Here is a 12733-nt window from a genome sequence, read left to right as displayed (position 1 = left end):
TATAATAATTATAATAATAAGATATAAATTCGACATAAAATTGAATTAATTGATTTTTAATATTATGTTCTAAATTATATTATATAATTTAAGATTTAATGTTATTACATATTGTAAAAATTGTAGGAGATTTTTTTAGACATTGTTTGTGTTTCATTACTTTCCATGTGTCTTTTCTCGAATTTTTTTTCCTGTAAGAAATATTTAATTAAATAAACAAGACAGATATAAATAAAATATTATTTATTACCTCAATAAAGTTATTGTATAAATTTCATTTAATATTGATTCCGCAATCATGGGTATTTCTTTTGGATGTAAATTTCTTGATAGCTTTTTAATTTCTCTTATTGCTTGTTCACAATTTTCATCACCAATCTTTATAATTGATTTATTACAATAAGATGATCATAATTAAGATAATAATCTATTTTATTTTCTTACCTTAGTTGCTAAATTTTCCAAGACTTCTTCGTTATCGATTTTTAAATTTTCACATTGATAATAAGCCGTGATCCAACCATATTTTGTTTTATCTTCGATCGATTTCCATTTTTCTTTCATTATTCTTTTTATCTAGAATATAATTTATTATTTAAATTATTATTATTTATTATTTAATTTAAGAATAATTTGATAACTTACATTATCGATAAAATTACTATCAATATATTGATCGAAATTATACATTGCCACTTTTTTAATACTTATAAATAATTATATTAATTGTAAATTATAATACTAACTTATGTGAACACAAGGATAAATGTGAAAATTAACTGTTGTTAATTTTAGTTGCAAGAATAATTAATCTATCAGTTTATATTCAAACAGATGACGATTATTGATTTCATTTCAGGGTGATTTATGTTATCTTGTGTTTGATAAAGAGTGAAAAAATCATGAACAACTGTCAATATTTTAATTAGATCAGTTGTTAAGGATTTATTTTTTAATATCTACTATTGCAATTAAATTTTTAATAATATTTTTTATACACCCGTTCTTAGTTAAAAATTATATTACATTCTATCCAATTATTTATAAACAAAATCAAAAGTATTAAAATAATTTAATTCTTTGAAATTTTTAGTGACTTTTCATACGAGAGTTTTAAAATTGAGTTATTCATTAATTAAATAAGAAGAATAATTGTTTTGAAAATTATTAATCGATAATTTATTTGTTCAACAGTTTTATAATATCTAGTGTGATCTTGCAATTTCAGAGAAGAATTCCAGAATATTCTGAATAGTAAATTCCAGAGTAATCATACTATCTGGATAACATCGTTGAATTGATTCCTCAATATAAATATATTGAGCTATGAACTCTCCTTGCATTTCTCGCCAAACTACCTACAAAATTATATTAATATTAATTCCACATATTTCAGAGTGTTGATTATTTAATTATACCTGTAATAAATTTTCTTCCTCACAAAGATGTTTTTCTACTTTGCGATAGAGATTTTCTAAGCCCTTCTTCACCTCTTTTGCTGGATATTCTTTAACAACACGACGTAGCTCTTGTTTACTGAAAGCCATTTGATAGCTTATTTCAGATTCTTTTACTCCTGAACCTACTTTAGCTTGTACACCTTCAAAAAATAACTAAAAGAAATTGATAATAATTAACTGTTCTTCTCAATCTAATACCAAATTAATCATTATAAATAATATCTCTTTTTCTTACATTCAATTTCTCTAATGGACGACCAAAATATTGAATCACATACGCCTTTAAAGCATCTTGATACTTTTGTTTGGCTTCCTTTCTCTCGTGGTCCAATACAGGAATTTTTAATTGGGACAACAAGTCGTAAAGATGATGGAAGTTTTCTGTAAAAATGAATATTAATATCCAGTTGTTAAATAAAAAGTAAATGTATTAAATATCCTATATTTACCCATCTTGATAACTTCCTGTGGCGTTTTGTGATGTTCACCACTATGATTCATAATAGCTTCAAACATAGTTCCAACTAATTTAGTATACCACTTCTCCAAGTCAATTCTTCTATCAGAATTCTTGAAGATCTTATCAGCAATCCTAGCAAAAATACCAAAATTCTCAACATAAGGCAAAATTCCACATTTATTTCTTCGATTGACTTTGGTGTCTTTTAATATGGACTGCTGTTGCATCTGCATAAATTTATCAAAGGCTCTCTTGACTTGAACCAAAGAGGATGCAAAGGTCATAGAGAGAAAAGATCCAGTGTCTTGAGCAGACATGACATGTTGTGAGAGCCTGACTAGTACATACATAACCCAGAAGCAATCAATTTTATCCAGGAAGGAAATAAAATTATTCAATTCACTTTCAAGTGATGGAAAAATAGCAGCCATTGTCGCTCTCACTTCTTCATTGACTTGTCTTTCTAATTTTTTGCTAGCAGTTGATGAAACAGAGCCAGGACTCACAGCGCCGTTACTTGAATTGTCATTCTGTTGATCGGAATCATCTCCAGGAGCTTTAGAAGGAGATAATGCAAGGTCTAATTGGAAAAATGTCACACAAAAAGCCTGTTCAGCAAGACATATTGGCTGCAATTGTGATAATACTCGATCCAATATAGAATCTAGCAGCACACCATCGTTTTGTGGTAGCGGAGCTTCATGACTTAGTAACCACATTGGCGCTGGAGTGATTGGATCATCATCCTTCTTTTGTCCACTGGACTTTGATACATTAGAATGCGTCCTGGTGTTTATCAAACACGACTTGGCTTCTTCAAAGAAGGATTTCAAGTCTCGTTGATACAACTTTCCCATGGCATTTGTGTAGACTTTTGTTAATTGCACAAAAGCTTTGTTATCTAGAGACCTCAGCAGCTGCATCAACTCCGTGTATGGCTCCAGTTCTCGATGGACTGATGAATGCATCGGAAGGATCAACTCAGACGTCGACATCGTATCTCCAACATCATTACCCAGATGAATGAAAAGATTATTCAGATGTCGAGCTACCAATTGTGAAAACTTAGCTTTCAATTTTTCTAGTCTTCTTTTCTGCTCAGACACAGCACTTAGTTTGTCTAGGCCTGGTGGCAGTGGTGCTGTAATTGCTTTTAGAAGCACAGTACCAGCGACTATCAACTCAGCATGTCCACTAGGAAGCTCTGCTTCATTGAGGATTTTCAAATGATCATCAGAAATGTCTAGTTGCTTTATCACCTGGTCTAATTGTTGGTGGAGAAGCCGAGTGTTGTGATTAGCTGTATGAATCGCTTGATTCTTCTGTCCCACACGAGCCATTACTTCACGAATTCGCCCAAGAGCTTCGTCATAAACTACAAGACGAGCTTCAACTTGAGATGCTTCTTCAATGGCTGCTTCTATTCCTTTCATTAGTTGGGTTACTTGAGGCTCAGAAGCTAAAACTGATTGAACATTCTCGCCATCGAGGATAGACAGGTCCTTTGCTAGGGTCTCCATGAAAAGCTCGGCGTTTGATATTGCGTAGTCACAGCCAGACATTAGAGTTTCTAGGTCAGATGCTTCTTTGTCGGTTATTGGCTGGTAATCAAGTGATATGGCTGGTGTTAAAAGATCTTTAAAAATATAAAAATAATTAATAAAAATTTATTTCACCAAAATTTTTATAAATTATTGATGTCAATGTCTTACCTGGTGTTAGAGAAATGTTATCTCGTTCAGTAGAAATGACAGGATCGTTCAACCATTCTTTAGGAACATTTTTAAACTCTGGTCTCTGTGGTAAATTACAAGAATATGTGTACAAATTACTGATAAATGTTCTCCGTTCTTGTTGTGTAGCAACAAACCAACGATAAATTTTGTCAATATGTAACTCCATGTCCATAGAATTGTTCTTAAGTCCATCAACCACTTGGATATCATTGAGTAACCATGATTGTTTCTTTTTATATACATTTTTATCATTTTTTTTTATTTGGTAAATAATCAGTGTTCCTGGAGTATCAGTTGTTGTTACTAAACACAAAAAACTCGTCTTCTTTTTTTTATATGCCTTACTAACAAAACAAACACTCAATAATTTCTCATCATTGGGCGTAAATATCTCTCGTTGTAGAGTATGCTTTATTGCAGCCATTATTACTGAGTGACTTTATAAAAATAATTATTTATACTTTATTCGTTATTTATAGATATTATTTAGACGTTATCATTGTTGATTTATTTATTTACAACACCTATTTTATCTGAAATAATTTCAACATTTAATTATTTTAATTAATAACCTTAAATATTTAATTGATAATTTAACATGTATAGATAGGTTGTTAATAAAATAAATGATTGTTATTACCTGTTCTGTTTTTTAATTAAAAAATCCAATTATATTTACAAATTATTGTTTATAATTAATTGGTACAGCAGGTGTAATGTATTGAGGTTATGTCTGACCTGTCAATTTTTTCTAAGAATTAAATAATGGCGGGTAAATTTAAATTTTTTCATTTTTTTAAATTATAAAATTGTTGATCAGTTAAGCTACTGATGCAATTGGTGCATTGTTATAAATGCACATCAATTATGAGATATTTAATTCCAAAATTATGAATAAAAAAATGATTTTTATGATTAAACAATTAAGAATATATTGAATATATTTTTATGGTGTGTTCGTTTAACCTTTAAATGTTTGAATTTAACGATTTCCAAAGACAAATCCGTGAAATTTTATTACGCGTCATTATTTTTGGACAAAATAAACAAAGTTTCCAATGGCTTCCAACGGTGTTAGCAAAATAAATGATTCTAATGAATTAAAAAATGGAAATAATGAGTTAGAAAATGATGATCATGAAGAATATCAATATTTAAAATTAATTAAACGAATAATTAATAAAGGAGCTAAGAAAAATGATCGAACTGGTGTTGGAACTTATTCTATATTTGGAGCTCAGATGAGATTTACTCTAAAAAATGGTAAGATATTAACTAATTATAATAAAATAAAATAATTATAAATAAATGATTATTTTTTTATTTAGATATTTTCCCATTATTGACAACAAAGTCGGTATTTTGGAAAGGAGTAGTCGAAGAGCTGCTATGGTTCATCAAAGGATCAACAAATTCCAAAGAATTATCATCTAAAGGAGTGAATATCTGGAATGCTAACAGCTCGAGAGAGTTTTTAGATAATTGTGGATTTAAAAATCGTGAGGAAGGTGATTTAGGACCAGTTTATGGCTTTCAATGGCGACATTTTGGCGCTGAATATGTTGATATGCATACTGATTACACTGGTCAAGGTACATAATCATTATTAATTCAATCTAAAAATAATCAACTCAATTCAACAGACGTTCATTCAATTGAAGTAGCATTGATCATTACAAAATAACTTATGAACATTATATTATTATTATTATTCAGGTGTAGACCAATTACAAAACGTCATTGATCTAATTCGCAAAGATCCTAATGATCGTCGTATGATTATGTGTGCTTGGAACCCAATAGATATTCCAAAAATGGCTCTACCTCCTTGTCATTGTCTCGTACAATTTTACGTAGATAATAATGAATTGTCTTGTCATCTTTATCAACGCAGTGCTGATATGGGTCTTGGAGTTCCTTTTAATATCGCTTCATATTCACTTCTAACATACATGATTGCTCACATTACTGGTTTGAAGGTAAGAATATGTTTAAATATCCATTTATTATTCATTAGTAATTTAATTAATTATCTAGCCTGGAGAATTTGTTCATACAATGGGCGATTGTCATGTCTACTTAAACCACATTGATGCTTTAAATATCCAATGTGAACGCACGCCAAATGATTTTCCAAGTCTCAAAATCACACGTCAAGTAAAAGAAATTGATGATTTTATTGCAAGTGATTTTGAATTAATTAATTATAAACCTCACCCAAAAATATCCATGAAAATGGCTGTATAATTATTTTTAAACTTCAATTAAACAATATCTGATATTTTTCTCAAAATAATTTTAATTTTTTTTATAGTCATTAAGATTAATACAAATATTCCTACAGTAATGATTTTTTTTTTACATATTTCGAGAAAGAAATTATTAATCGAATATTCAATTGGAAGTATTGAAGAAAAACTTGTATTATATTTATAATTTTCCAAAAAAATATATTCCCTCAATAATCTACGTCTTAATTCGTTATTATGATCTATTTAAATATTGAAAATGTATCACATGTTATCTTTAATATCTATTATTAATAATTAATTAAGGTCGAGAGAGTAGAAATATTTTTTTTATTTTAGAAAAAGAAAAATTATTTTAATTACCAATTAATTAGGATTATTAATCACTATAATTATTCAAATAATAAAATAAATATTTTTGTTCATATTTTTTGTTTTTATTTATACTCTCAAGACCTTATTTATTTCAAAGACACTACTAAGTACTCTTGAAAAAATTAACTTTTGTTTTTTTCTTTTCATTATTATTTCGTTTTTTTTTCTCTTCTTCCTTCTTACAAATCAATATTTATTCTCTAAATTTTCTAAATTAATTTTTTCAATATAAAAATTGAATCATTGCTATTCATATTCATTGCTCGGATATTTTACAATTTGTTAATTATTTAGCTAATGAGTAAGATGAATAACTTGGCAATTTAACTTAATAACACACTTGAAAAAATGAACATGATTTTCCATTCCATCCATGACCTGAGATAAAATCAACAAAAATATGATTTATTATCAATTTACTTTACTTAATATATCATAAAAATAATGATACTTATTATCATTTCTATAAATCATTCAGCTTCACAAACCAATCTACATAAACATTATGCATTTAAAAACAAAAAAAAAAGAGAAACATATAAAGTCCTACTACTGAAAACCTTTCTATGTCATATTTAAACTCATTACAACTTATCCTTTACAACCATTTTAAATAGGATAAGTGAAAATAGTCTTGAATAAGCTAAAAAAAATCTATCAATAGTTGAACGATATAAATTATATGATCAAAGGTAAAGACAAAAAAAAAATAAACAATGTATATAATATTCCTATTATTGAGAACAATTAAAATTGTTACTTTATATACTTAAATAGTTTTTCTTACTTTTATGTTCATTTTTTTAAAATTTTACTCTTCAATATTTATAAAATAGATTATCTCAAAATTATCTGACTTATTTAATTATTCTTAAGGAGAAGGCTAGGACATTTGAACGTCATTCGATTGTGAAGTTGATAATTGATGAAGTTGTTGAGTGACTGCCAGAGTACCAGTCTCACTGACTGTGATTATTACCCAAATAACATCTAGAAAAATAATTCCATCATTAGCTAGTAATTATTATGAAGAATTGAATATTTATTTTTGATGAATAAAAGAATTACTTTGTTTAAGATAGAAAAAATAATAGCTTAATTATTCTTACCACCAAAATAGGAGCCAGAAGGTGTCATCATTCTCCATTTACTTTGAAAAACTCCTAATTCATTAGGACTGGTTAGAGTGACACTGATTTCAGTGATTTCTTTAGGTCTTAATGTCGGTACGTCAACTTTTGTACAATCTCCCATTACAGCACCACTAGTATATTGAAGGCAAAGTCCTTCAGGCCATGATTCATTTCCAGAATTTTGTACTTTCCATGACTTTTGGAACTTCGTATTTGGAGACACTGATTCACCTTCTCCTATCGTACTGTCACATATTAAAGACATACTAGGAAGCTTGAAAGGTGATTCAAAGTCAAAATAACTACATATTGCTGCTTGTAAATTCCTAAAACAATTAATTTAATCATTTGTTACATTTTTTTTTCAATATAAAAGCGAATTCATGTAGAAGATATCCAACTCTTTCTAATATAACCTCAAAACATGTCTTGCAATTATCAATAATAAAATATATTTTTATTGAAAATAAACTTGAAAAAAGAAACAGTAAGATTTAGAAAATTGATAAAAGTTTTAAATTGATTTATTTTGTAATGATTAAAACAAGAAATAGTACTATTAATAGGGAAACAATTACTGTAAGTAAAATGTTTTGTTGGTTATAATGTGAAAGAATTAGCAAGTGATAACAGGTTAATTTTCAAATATTAACGAAGATTAAATTGATAATGATAACAAAATTTTTAGCAATACTCACCAATTGTTCATATCTAAAAAAAAAGTAGCAGTAGCTTCATTTAATTGGCTACCAGCAAGTAATCTTTGTAATTGTTTTACTAAATCATCTTTATCTGTTGTGCCCATACAACTGAATTGTTGCAATAAATGTTGATCAAAATCATCCACATCCATTGTATATTTATAATTTTTCTTCTTATACTGATGAATACACGTAATTTTCAATCAAATTGGTAGTTAGGTTATAATATTATAAATATCGTTTGTCACTCACTATAACAAAATATCGTTCATCAAAACGAAAAAAACAACGATTATCAAGAGTAATTTTGTATGTAATCTTTAAATTACTTTTGTCACAGGTTGATGATGAATATTAATATTAAATATTAATATTAATAGAAGTTAAATTTATTGGTTAATTATGATTGCTTTGCCTGATGGTAATACTGTTCTGTTTGACACTTTAAATTTGATAAAAAAAATATTTTTTTCCCTTATTTACTTAAATATTATCTACACATGTAACTATATACGTACGGATATTTTTATTTTTATTTTATTATCACTTCTATTACGTTTATAATGATTACATACATTAAATTTCGTTGAACTACTGTTAATTTTCTTGTTTTTTAAAAATTGCTGCTTTTATTACTAAATTGTTTACGTATAGCAGCTTCAGAATTTTAAATGTCACTCCTTGATGTATGACATTTGGATAAAATAATATTTTTTTCACTGTGTATATGCGTTACATGCACGTTTACAGTCAATGAATTTATACACACAAAGATACATACACGAAGTAAATCACTACTGTAATATACAAAGCCATTGGCTCACACAAGCAAGAATGAGAGATAAATTAGAAAAGTCCGTCAAATACTTTGCTTTTTTATTGAAAATATCTTTTATCAAGTTGTTTTTTTTCTACACGTATTCTTTTTGAGGTTAGTGTTTTGAAATACCAAGTGTCGATAATCTAGAATAAGGTTTTTTTTCGGAAAGTGGCGCCACACAGCGACTTCCTTCAACAAAAAGTATAGAAAATAGAGAAACTTGCTCCTTCTCGAGCAACGAATGATAAGTGTAACCTCAAATTCTCCGCTAAAAGTGAGAAAAGTGAAATCACATGGTAAATGATTAATTATGACGTTACTCTAGCCATTATAGCAATAATGAGGATATATATAACCGAAGTTTTCCGACCAAACCACTCTTTTCTTGATTCTATATACTATACTAAAATAAACGTGTCTCATGATTAAAGCACCTCGCATAATTTCCACCGGTCTCTTTACAAAATCAGTAAGTTAAATTATTATCAATAATTCATCTTTATTATTGTACTATTTTATTCTAATTACTAATTTATATTATTTTCTAGTTAAATTAAGTATTATTAACATCAAAAAATGTATGTAAAAAAAAGTAAACAAGAAGCAATGCTAAATTCACAACAAGAAAATTATCAGAATTTTTGTGATGCATTTGTTAAGAAAAACAGATTGAAAATTAAAGATTTGATAAATGATAATGTTCCTGTTAATTGTTCTAATTCAAGAGGCAATACTCCATTACATTGGACAATTTGTCAATTTAATGACACAGACATCATGATATTGTTACTCAATAAAGGTGCAGATATTTTTGCTAGAAATGAAAATAATGAAACACCATTGAATCTTGCAGTTCAGTTAGGTAAAATGGAAGCTGCTTCTTTACTTCTAGAGAAAGGTGCTCTTGATAATGACGATTTAAATACATTACTTCTCGCAGCTGTTGATGGCAATCATAGAGATATAGTTACGTTGCTCATTGATTATGCAAAGAAACGTAATCCATCAATTGATTTGATAGTTCCATTCCAGACTGCTATTTCTCAAAAAAATGCAGAAATAATGAAGCTAATTATACCTCATTGTTCATCATTAACTTCATCTAATCGATATATTCCTAAAGATTTAGTGATGAAATCTGGTTTAAAAGCTAAAAAATGTCTTGATTTGTTGCTAAATGATAATAATTTCATCATTCATCCAGATCATTATCATGATGAAGATTTCATTTACAAAGCTGTTGAAAATGGACATTTATTAATTGTTTTACAACTTTTAAAACATGGAATTGATGTAAATATGATTAATTCAAAAACAAGGTTTAATTTATTAACAATTGCTTGTCTAAAAAAACGTTATAACGTTATTGAAAAACTTTTGGAACATAATGCTGATGTAAATATGTCAATACCTGATGAAGAATTGAAGAATGTTATGACTTTTTCTATTAATTTAAATTTATATCGTCAATTATTAAAATCGTATGATAAAGAAAGTGATTCAATTGATGTGACATGTTTGCATGTAGCTGTATTCAACTCTGATCCGAAGATGATAAAACTATTATTGAAATATGGTGCAAAGATAAAATATGATCCAACATTTTCAATTATTATTCGTGTTGCTGTATATAATAATTGTGAGAAAGTTGTTCAATTATTTTTGGAGCATGGTATTAGTCCAGATAATCCTGATCCCAAGGGAAATTCATTAATACATTTTTGTATTTATTATAATTCTTCTAGAAATGATTATTTTTATAACATCGTTAAATTACTTATAGAAAGCGGAGCTAACATTCAGGCACCAGGTAATGATCTTATTTTTGGAGCAATCATTAATGGTCATCTTAAAATAGTTCAATTATTATTAGATGAAAATGTTGATGTTCAATATGTTGATCCTAATGGTGAAACTCTTCTTCATACAGCCGTAAAAAAGATATACGATATCAAGATGATAGAATGTTTATTAAAACTCAATGTTTCAGTAAATGCTGCAAATAATGAAGGATTTACACCACTTTCTTTACTTTGTAAAAGTATATTCTCAATAAACTTAGTAAAAATGATCGAATTACTATTAAAATATGGTGCTGAGGTCAATTTGGTTAATAATCGTTTAATGACACCTTTGCACTTTGCTTGTTATTCTGAACATACAAAACTTGCTCAAATCAATAGAGATGAGTCAGACTATTCTTTTCTTATGAATGTCGCAAATATGTATTCACATGGTAATGATTGGAAAATTATAAATCGTATATACTCCTTGATGGTAAATGTTGTAGAATTATTATTAAAACATGGTGCAAATGTTGAAGCTGTTGATGACCGTGGTTTGACACCATATATAATAGCTTCTCATTCTGATAACAATGAAGTAGTTGAATGTTTATTGAAACACCATCTCAATTCTCATGCTGTAATTAATAACGGTGATTTACCTATTTATATTGAATGTCAATTTGAAGGGCTTTGTATTGATATCTGTCCATCAACTGATGTTTCTCAATATATGAAATTATTTATCCAACTTATCAAAAATTTTACTTCTACATATGTTAGTATAAATTCGTCCAATACGAATAGATATACTCTCCTTCATTATGCTGTTTTAGATTTAAATAATGGAATGATTAAAAAACTTATAAAATATGGTGCTGATGTTAATGTTTTATATGGAATAGATTCATTAACTCCTCTTCAGACAATATTCCATACGATGAAAGAATATTCAAGAAGTGAAATTGATACTTTAGTGACACATATTATTAAATTGAAAGCCGCTGGATTACATGTAAATAATAAAGATTGGAATATTATAAATCATCATTTTCATAGTCAAAAAGTTAAAGTGATGGAAAAATGTCAAAAAGAAATCCAACTAATGAAATGTACAACAAGTCATTCTGAGGATATTGGTAAAAATCGTTATATAACTTTCTATAATTTGCTGAAAAAAAGTATTTATTATTTAAGTCGATATGTTCATATTGAAGATATTGAGGAATATTTGAAAGCAGATTATCATGAATTTGAATTTCCATTATATATAAATATTATTAGAAATCGATTCCGAGAAGCAAAAGTTCGACGAACATTAATGAATTCTGCTAGAGAGTATTTTAAATTACGAATTAATCAACAATTACCTGATGAATGTATTGATGCAATTTGGAGTAATTTGAATAATGAAGATTTAAAAACATTCCTTGATGCTACAAGATCACCTAATGATAGACAATCCTCTTTACTGACTCGGATAATACGGAATACAAGAGAATCAATAAATTTTCATTATTGAGATTTTTATTCAATAAATTAATGACATGTTTTTGGATTTTCAGTACAATTTTATGATTCTATTTAATGGATGCCATTAAATAAATAAGTAAATAAATAAATGATATTACAAGTAAATTTTACTTGGTTGAAGAAGAAATTTTTTTGATATGCTGTTGGAAAGATTATGAGGCATTAAATATTCATTTAAAAATGAACAAAAAAATTTATCATTACTTGTTTTATTTATCAAATAACAGAGAGTAACTCATTGGAGGATCTTTTAAATACAGTCTATTCATATTGCCGTTATAAAAAAAAAAAAAATAGAAGAACTACTTTTTGTTAAATAATAACAGATTGTAATTAACCTTAATGAAAATATATACAAAACAAAAAATTTATTTGTCAGAGAAAAACTTGAGAAAGGTGCTTACAATCTTAACAGTCAGAGAGTTTTGAACGGAATGATTAAAAATTATATTCAGGGTCTTATCCTAACTTACTATATTTTA

At 27.5% G+C, this 12733-nt stretch overlaps 5 protein-coding genes across 6 annotated transcripts in view; 2 read left to right on the top strand and 3 right to left on the bottom strand.

The window, feature by feature from the left end:
• Positions 1-103: 103 nt before the first annotated feature.
• LOC118073613 (uncharacterized) lies at positions 104-778 on the bottom strand (the record flags this gene model as incomplete). Its single annotated transcript, XM_035094226.1, has 4 exons — positions 646-778; positions 445-576; positions 251-378; positions 104-191 (listed from the first exon to the last, which is right to left on the bottom strand). Coding segments are annotated over exons 1-4 (393 nt in total), but the record flags the coding sequence as incomplete, so codon positions are not given.
• A 374-nt stretch (positions 779-1152) lies between these two features.
• Sec3 (exocyst complex component Sec3) lies at positions 1153-4394 on the bottom strand. Its single transcript, XM_035094222.1, has 6 exons — positions 4297-4394; positions 3633-4189; positions 1910-3556; positions 1696-1841; positions 1419-1613; positions 1153-1358 (listed from the first exon to the last, which is right to left on the bottom strand). Exons 2-6 carry the CDS (start codon positions 4078-4080, stop codon positions 1206-1208), a joined length of 2589 nt encoding a protein of 862 aa, XP_034950113.1. The 5' UTR covers positions 4081-4189; positions 4297-4394; the 3' UTR covers positions 1153-1205.
• Positions 4395-4644: 250 nt separating this feature from the next.
• Positions 4645-5972, top strand: Ts (Thymidylate synthase). The gene is made up of 4 exons (XM_035094223.1): positions 4645-4919; positions 4985-5248; positions 5373-5635; positions 5694-5972. The coding sequence occupies exons 1-4, from the start codon at positions 4715-4717 to the stop codon at positions 5901-5903; spliced, it is 942 nt and encodes a 313-aa protein (XP_034950114.1). The 5' UTR covers positions 4645-4714; the 3' UTR covers positions 5904-5972.
• Positions 5973-7095: 1123 nt separating this feature from the next.
• On the bottom strand, positions 7096-9044 carry LOC118073612 (protein ILRUN). Of its 2 annotated transcripts, XM_035094225.1 has the most exons (4): positions 8444-9044; positions 8112-8365; positions 7390-7739; positions 7096-7270 (listed from the first exon to the last, which is right to left on the bottom strand). In XM_035094225.1, the coding sequence occupies exons 2-4, from the start codon at positions 8264-8266 to the stop codon at positions 7164-7166; spliced, it is 612 nt and encodes a 203-aa protein (XP_034950116.1). In that variant the 5' UTR covers positions 8267-8365; positions 8444-9044; the 3' UTR covers positions 7096-7163. The 2 variants fall into 2 exon arrangements, with proteins under 2 accessions (XP_034950116.1, XP_034950115.1); XM_035094224.1 differs by having other exon boundaries at positions 8112-9044.
• A 245-nt stretch (positions 9045-9289) lies between these two features.
• The window catches only part of LOC118073692 (putative ankyrin repeat protein RF_0381), a 3648-nt gene continuing 204 nt past the window's right edge, over positions 9290-12733 (top strand). Inside the window, exons 1-2 of the mRNA XM_035094353.1 lie at positions 9290-9403; positions 9483-12733. The exon at positions 9483-12733 is cut by the window's right edge and continues 204 nt beyond it. Of these exons, the coding sequence (XP_034950244.1) occupies positions 9511-12240 (2730 nt within the window). The 5' untranslated portion in view covers positions 9290-9403; positions 9483-9510 and the 3' untranslated portion in view covers positions 12241-12733. The remainder of the gene's footprint in view (positions 9404-9482) is intronic.

This window comes from Chelonus insularis, unplaced genomic scaffold (assembly GCF_013357705.1).
Source record: "Chelonus insularis isolate UGA/USDA-ARS -01 unplaced genomic scaffold, ASM1335770v1 scaffold_362_pilon, whole genome shotgun sequence".
In the NCBI taxonomy this organism is placed as follows: Eukaryota; Metazoa; Arthropoda; class Insecta; order Hymenoptera; family Braconidae; genus Chelonus; species Chelonus insularis.
The sequence above is the reverse complement of the archived record's forward strand: the minus strand, read 5'-3'. Positions and strand labels throughout refer to the sequence as shown.

Bases quoted from the DNA above. Each gene is read 5' to 3' on its own strand.
- Sec3 (XM_035094222.1), bottom strand. From the start codon at position 4,080: ATGGCTGCAATAAAGCATACTCTACAACGAGAGATATTTACGCCCAAT. The intron at 3,557-3,632 runs GTAAGACATTGA...ATATTTTTAAAG, and splicing joins TAACATTTCTCTAACACCAG to ATCTTTTAACACCAGCCATA. The intron at 1,614-1,695 runs GTAAGAAAAAGA...AATTTCTTTTAG, and splicing joins GTCCATTAGAGAAATTGAAT to TTATTTTTTGAAGGTGTACA.
- Ts (XM_035094223.1), top strand. From the start codon at position 4,715: ATGGCTTCCAACGGTGTTAGCAAAATAAATGATTCTAATGAATTAAAA. The intron at 4,920-4,984 runs GTAAGATATTAA...TTTTTTATTTAG, and splicing joins GAGATTTACTCTAAAAAATG to ATATTTTCCCATTATTGACA. The intron at 5,249-5,372 runs GTACATAATCAT...ATTATTATTCAG, and splicing joins TACTGATTACACTGGTCAAG to GTGTAGACCAATTACAAAAC.
- LOC118073612 (XM_035094224.1), bottom strand. From the start codon at position 8,266: ATGGATGTGGATGATTTTGATCAACATTTATTGCAACAATTCAGTTGT. The intron at 7,740-8,111 runs GTGAGTATTGCT...TAATTGTTTTAG, and splicing joins TTTTTAGATATGAACAATTG to GAATTTACAAGCAGCAATAT. The intron at 7,271-7,389 runs GTAAGAATAATT...TTATTTTTCTAG, and splicing joins TTCTGGCTCCTATTTTGGTG to ATGTTATTTGGGTAATAATC.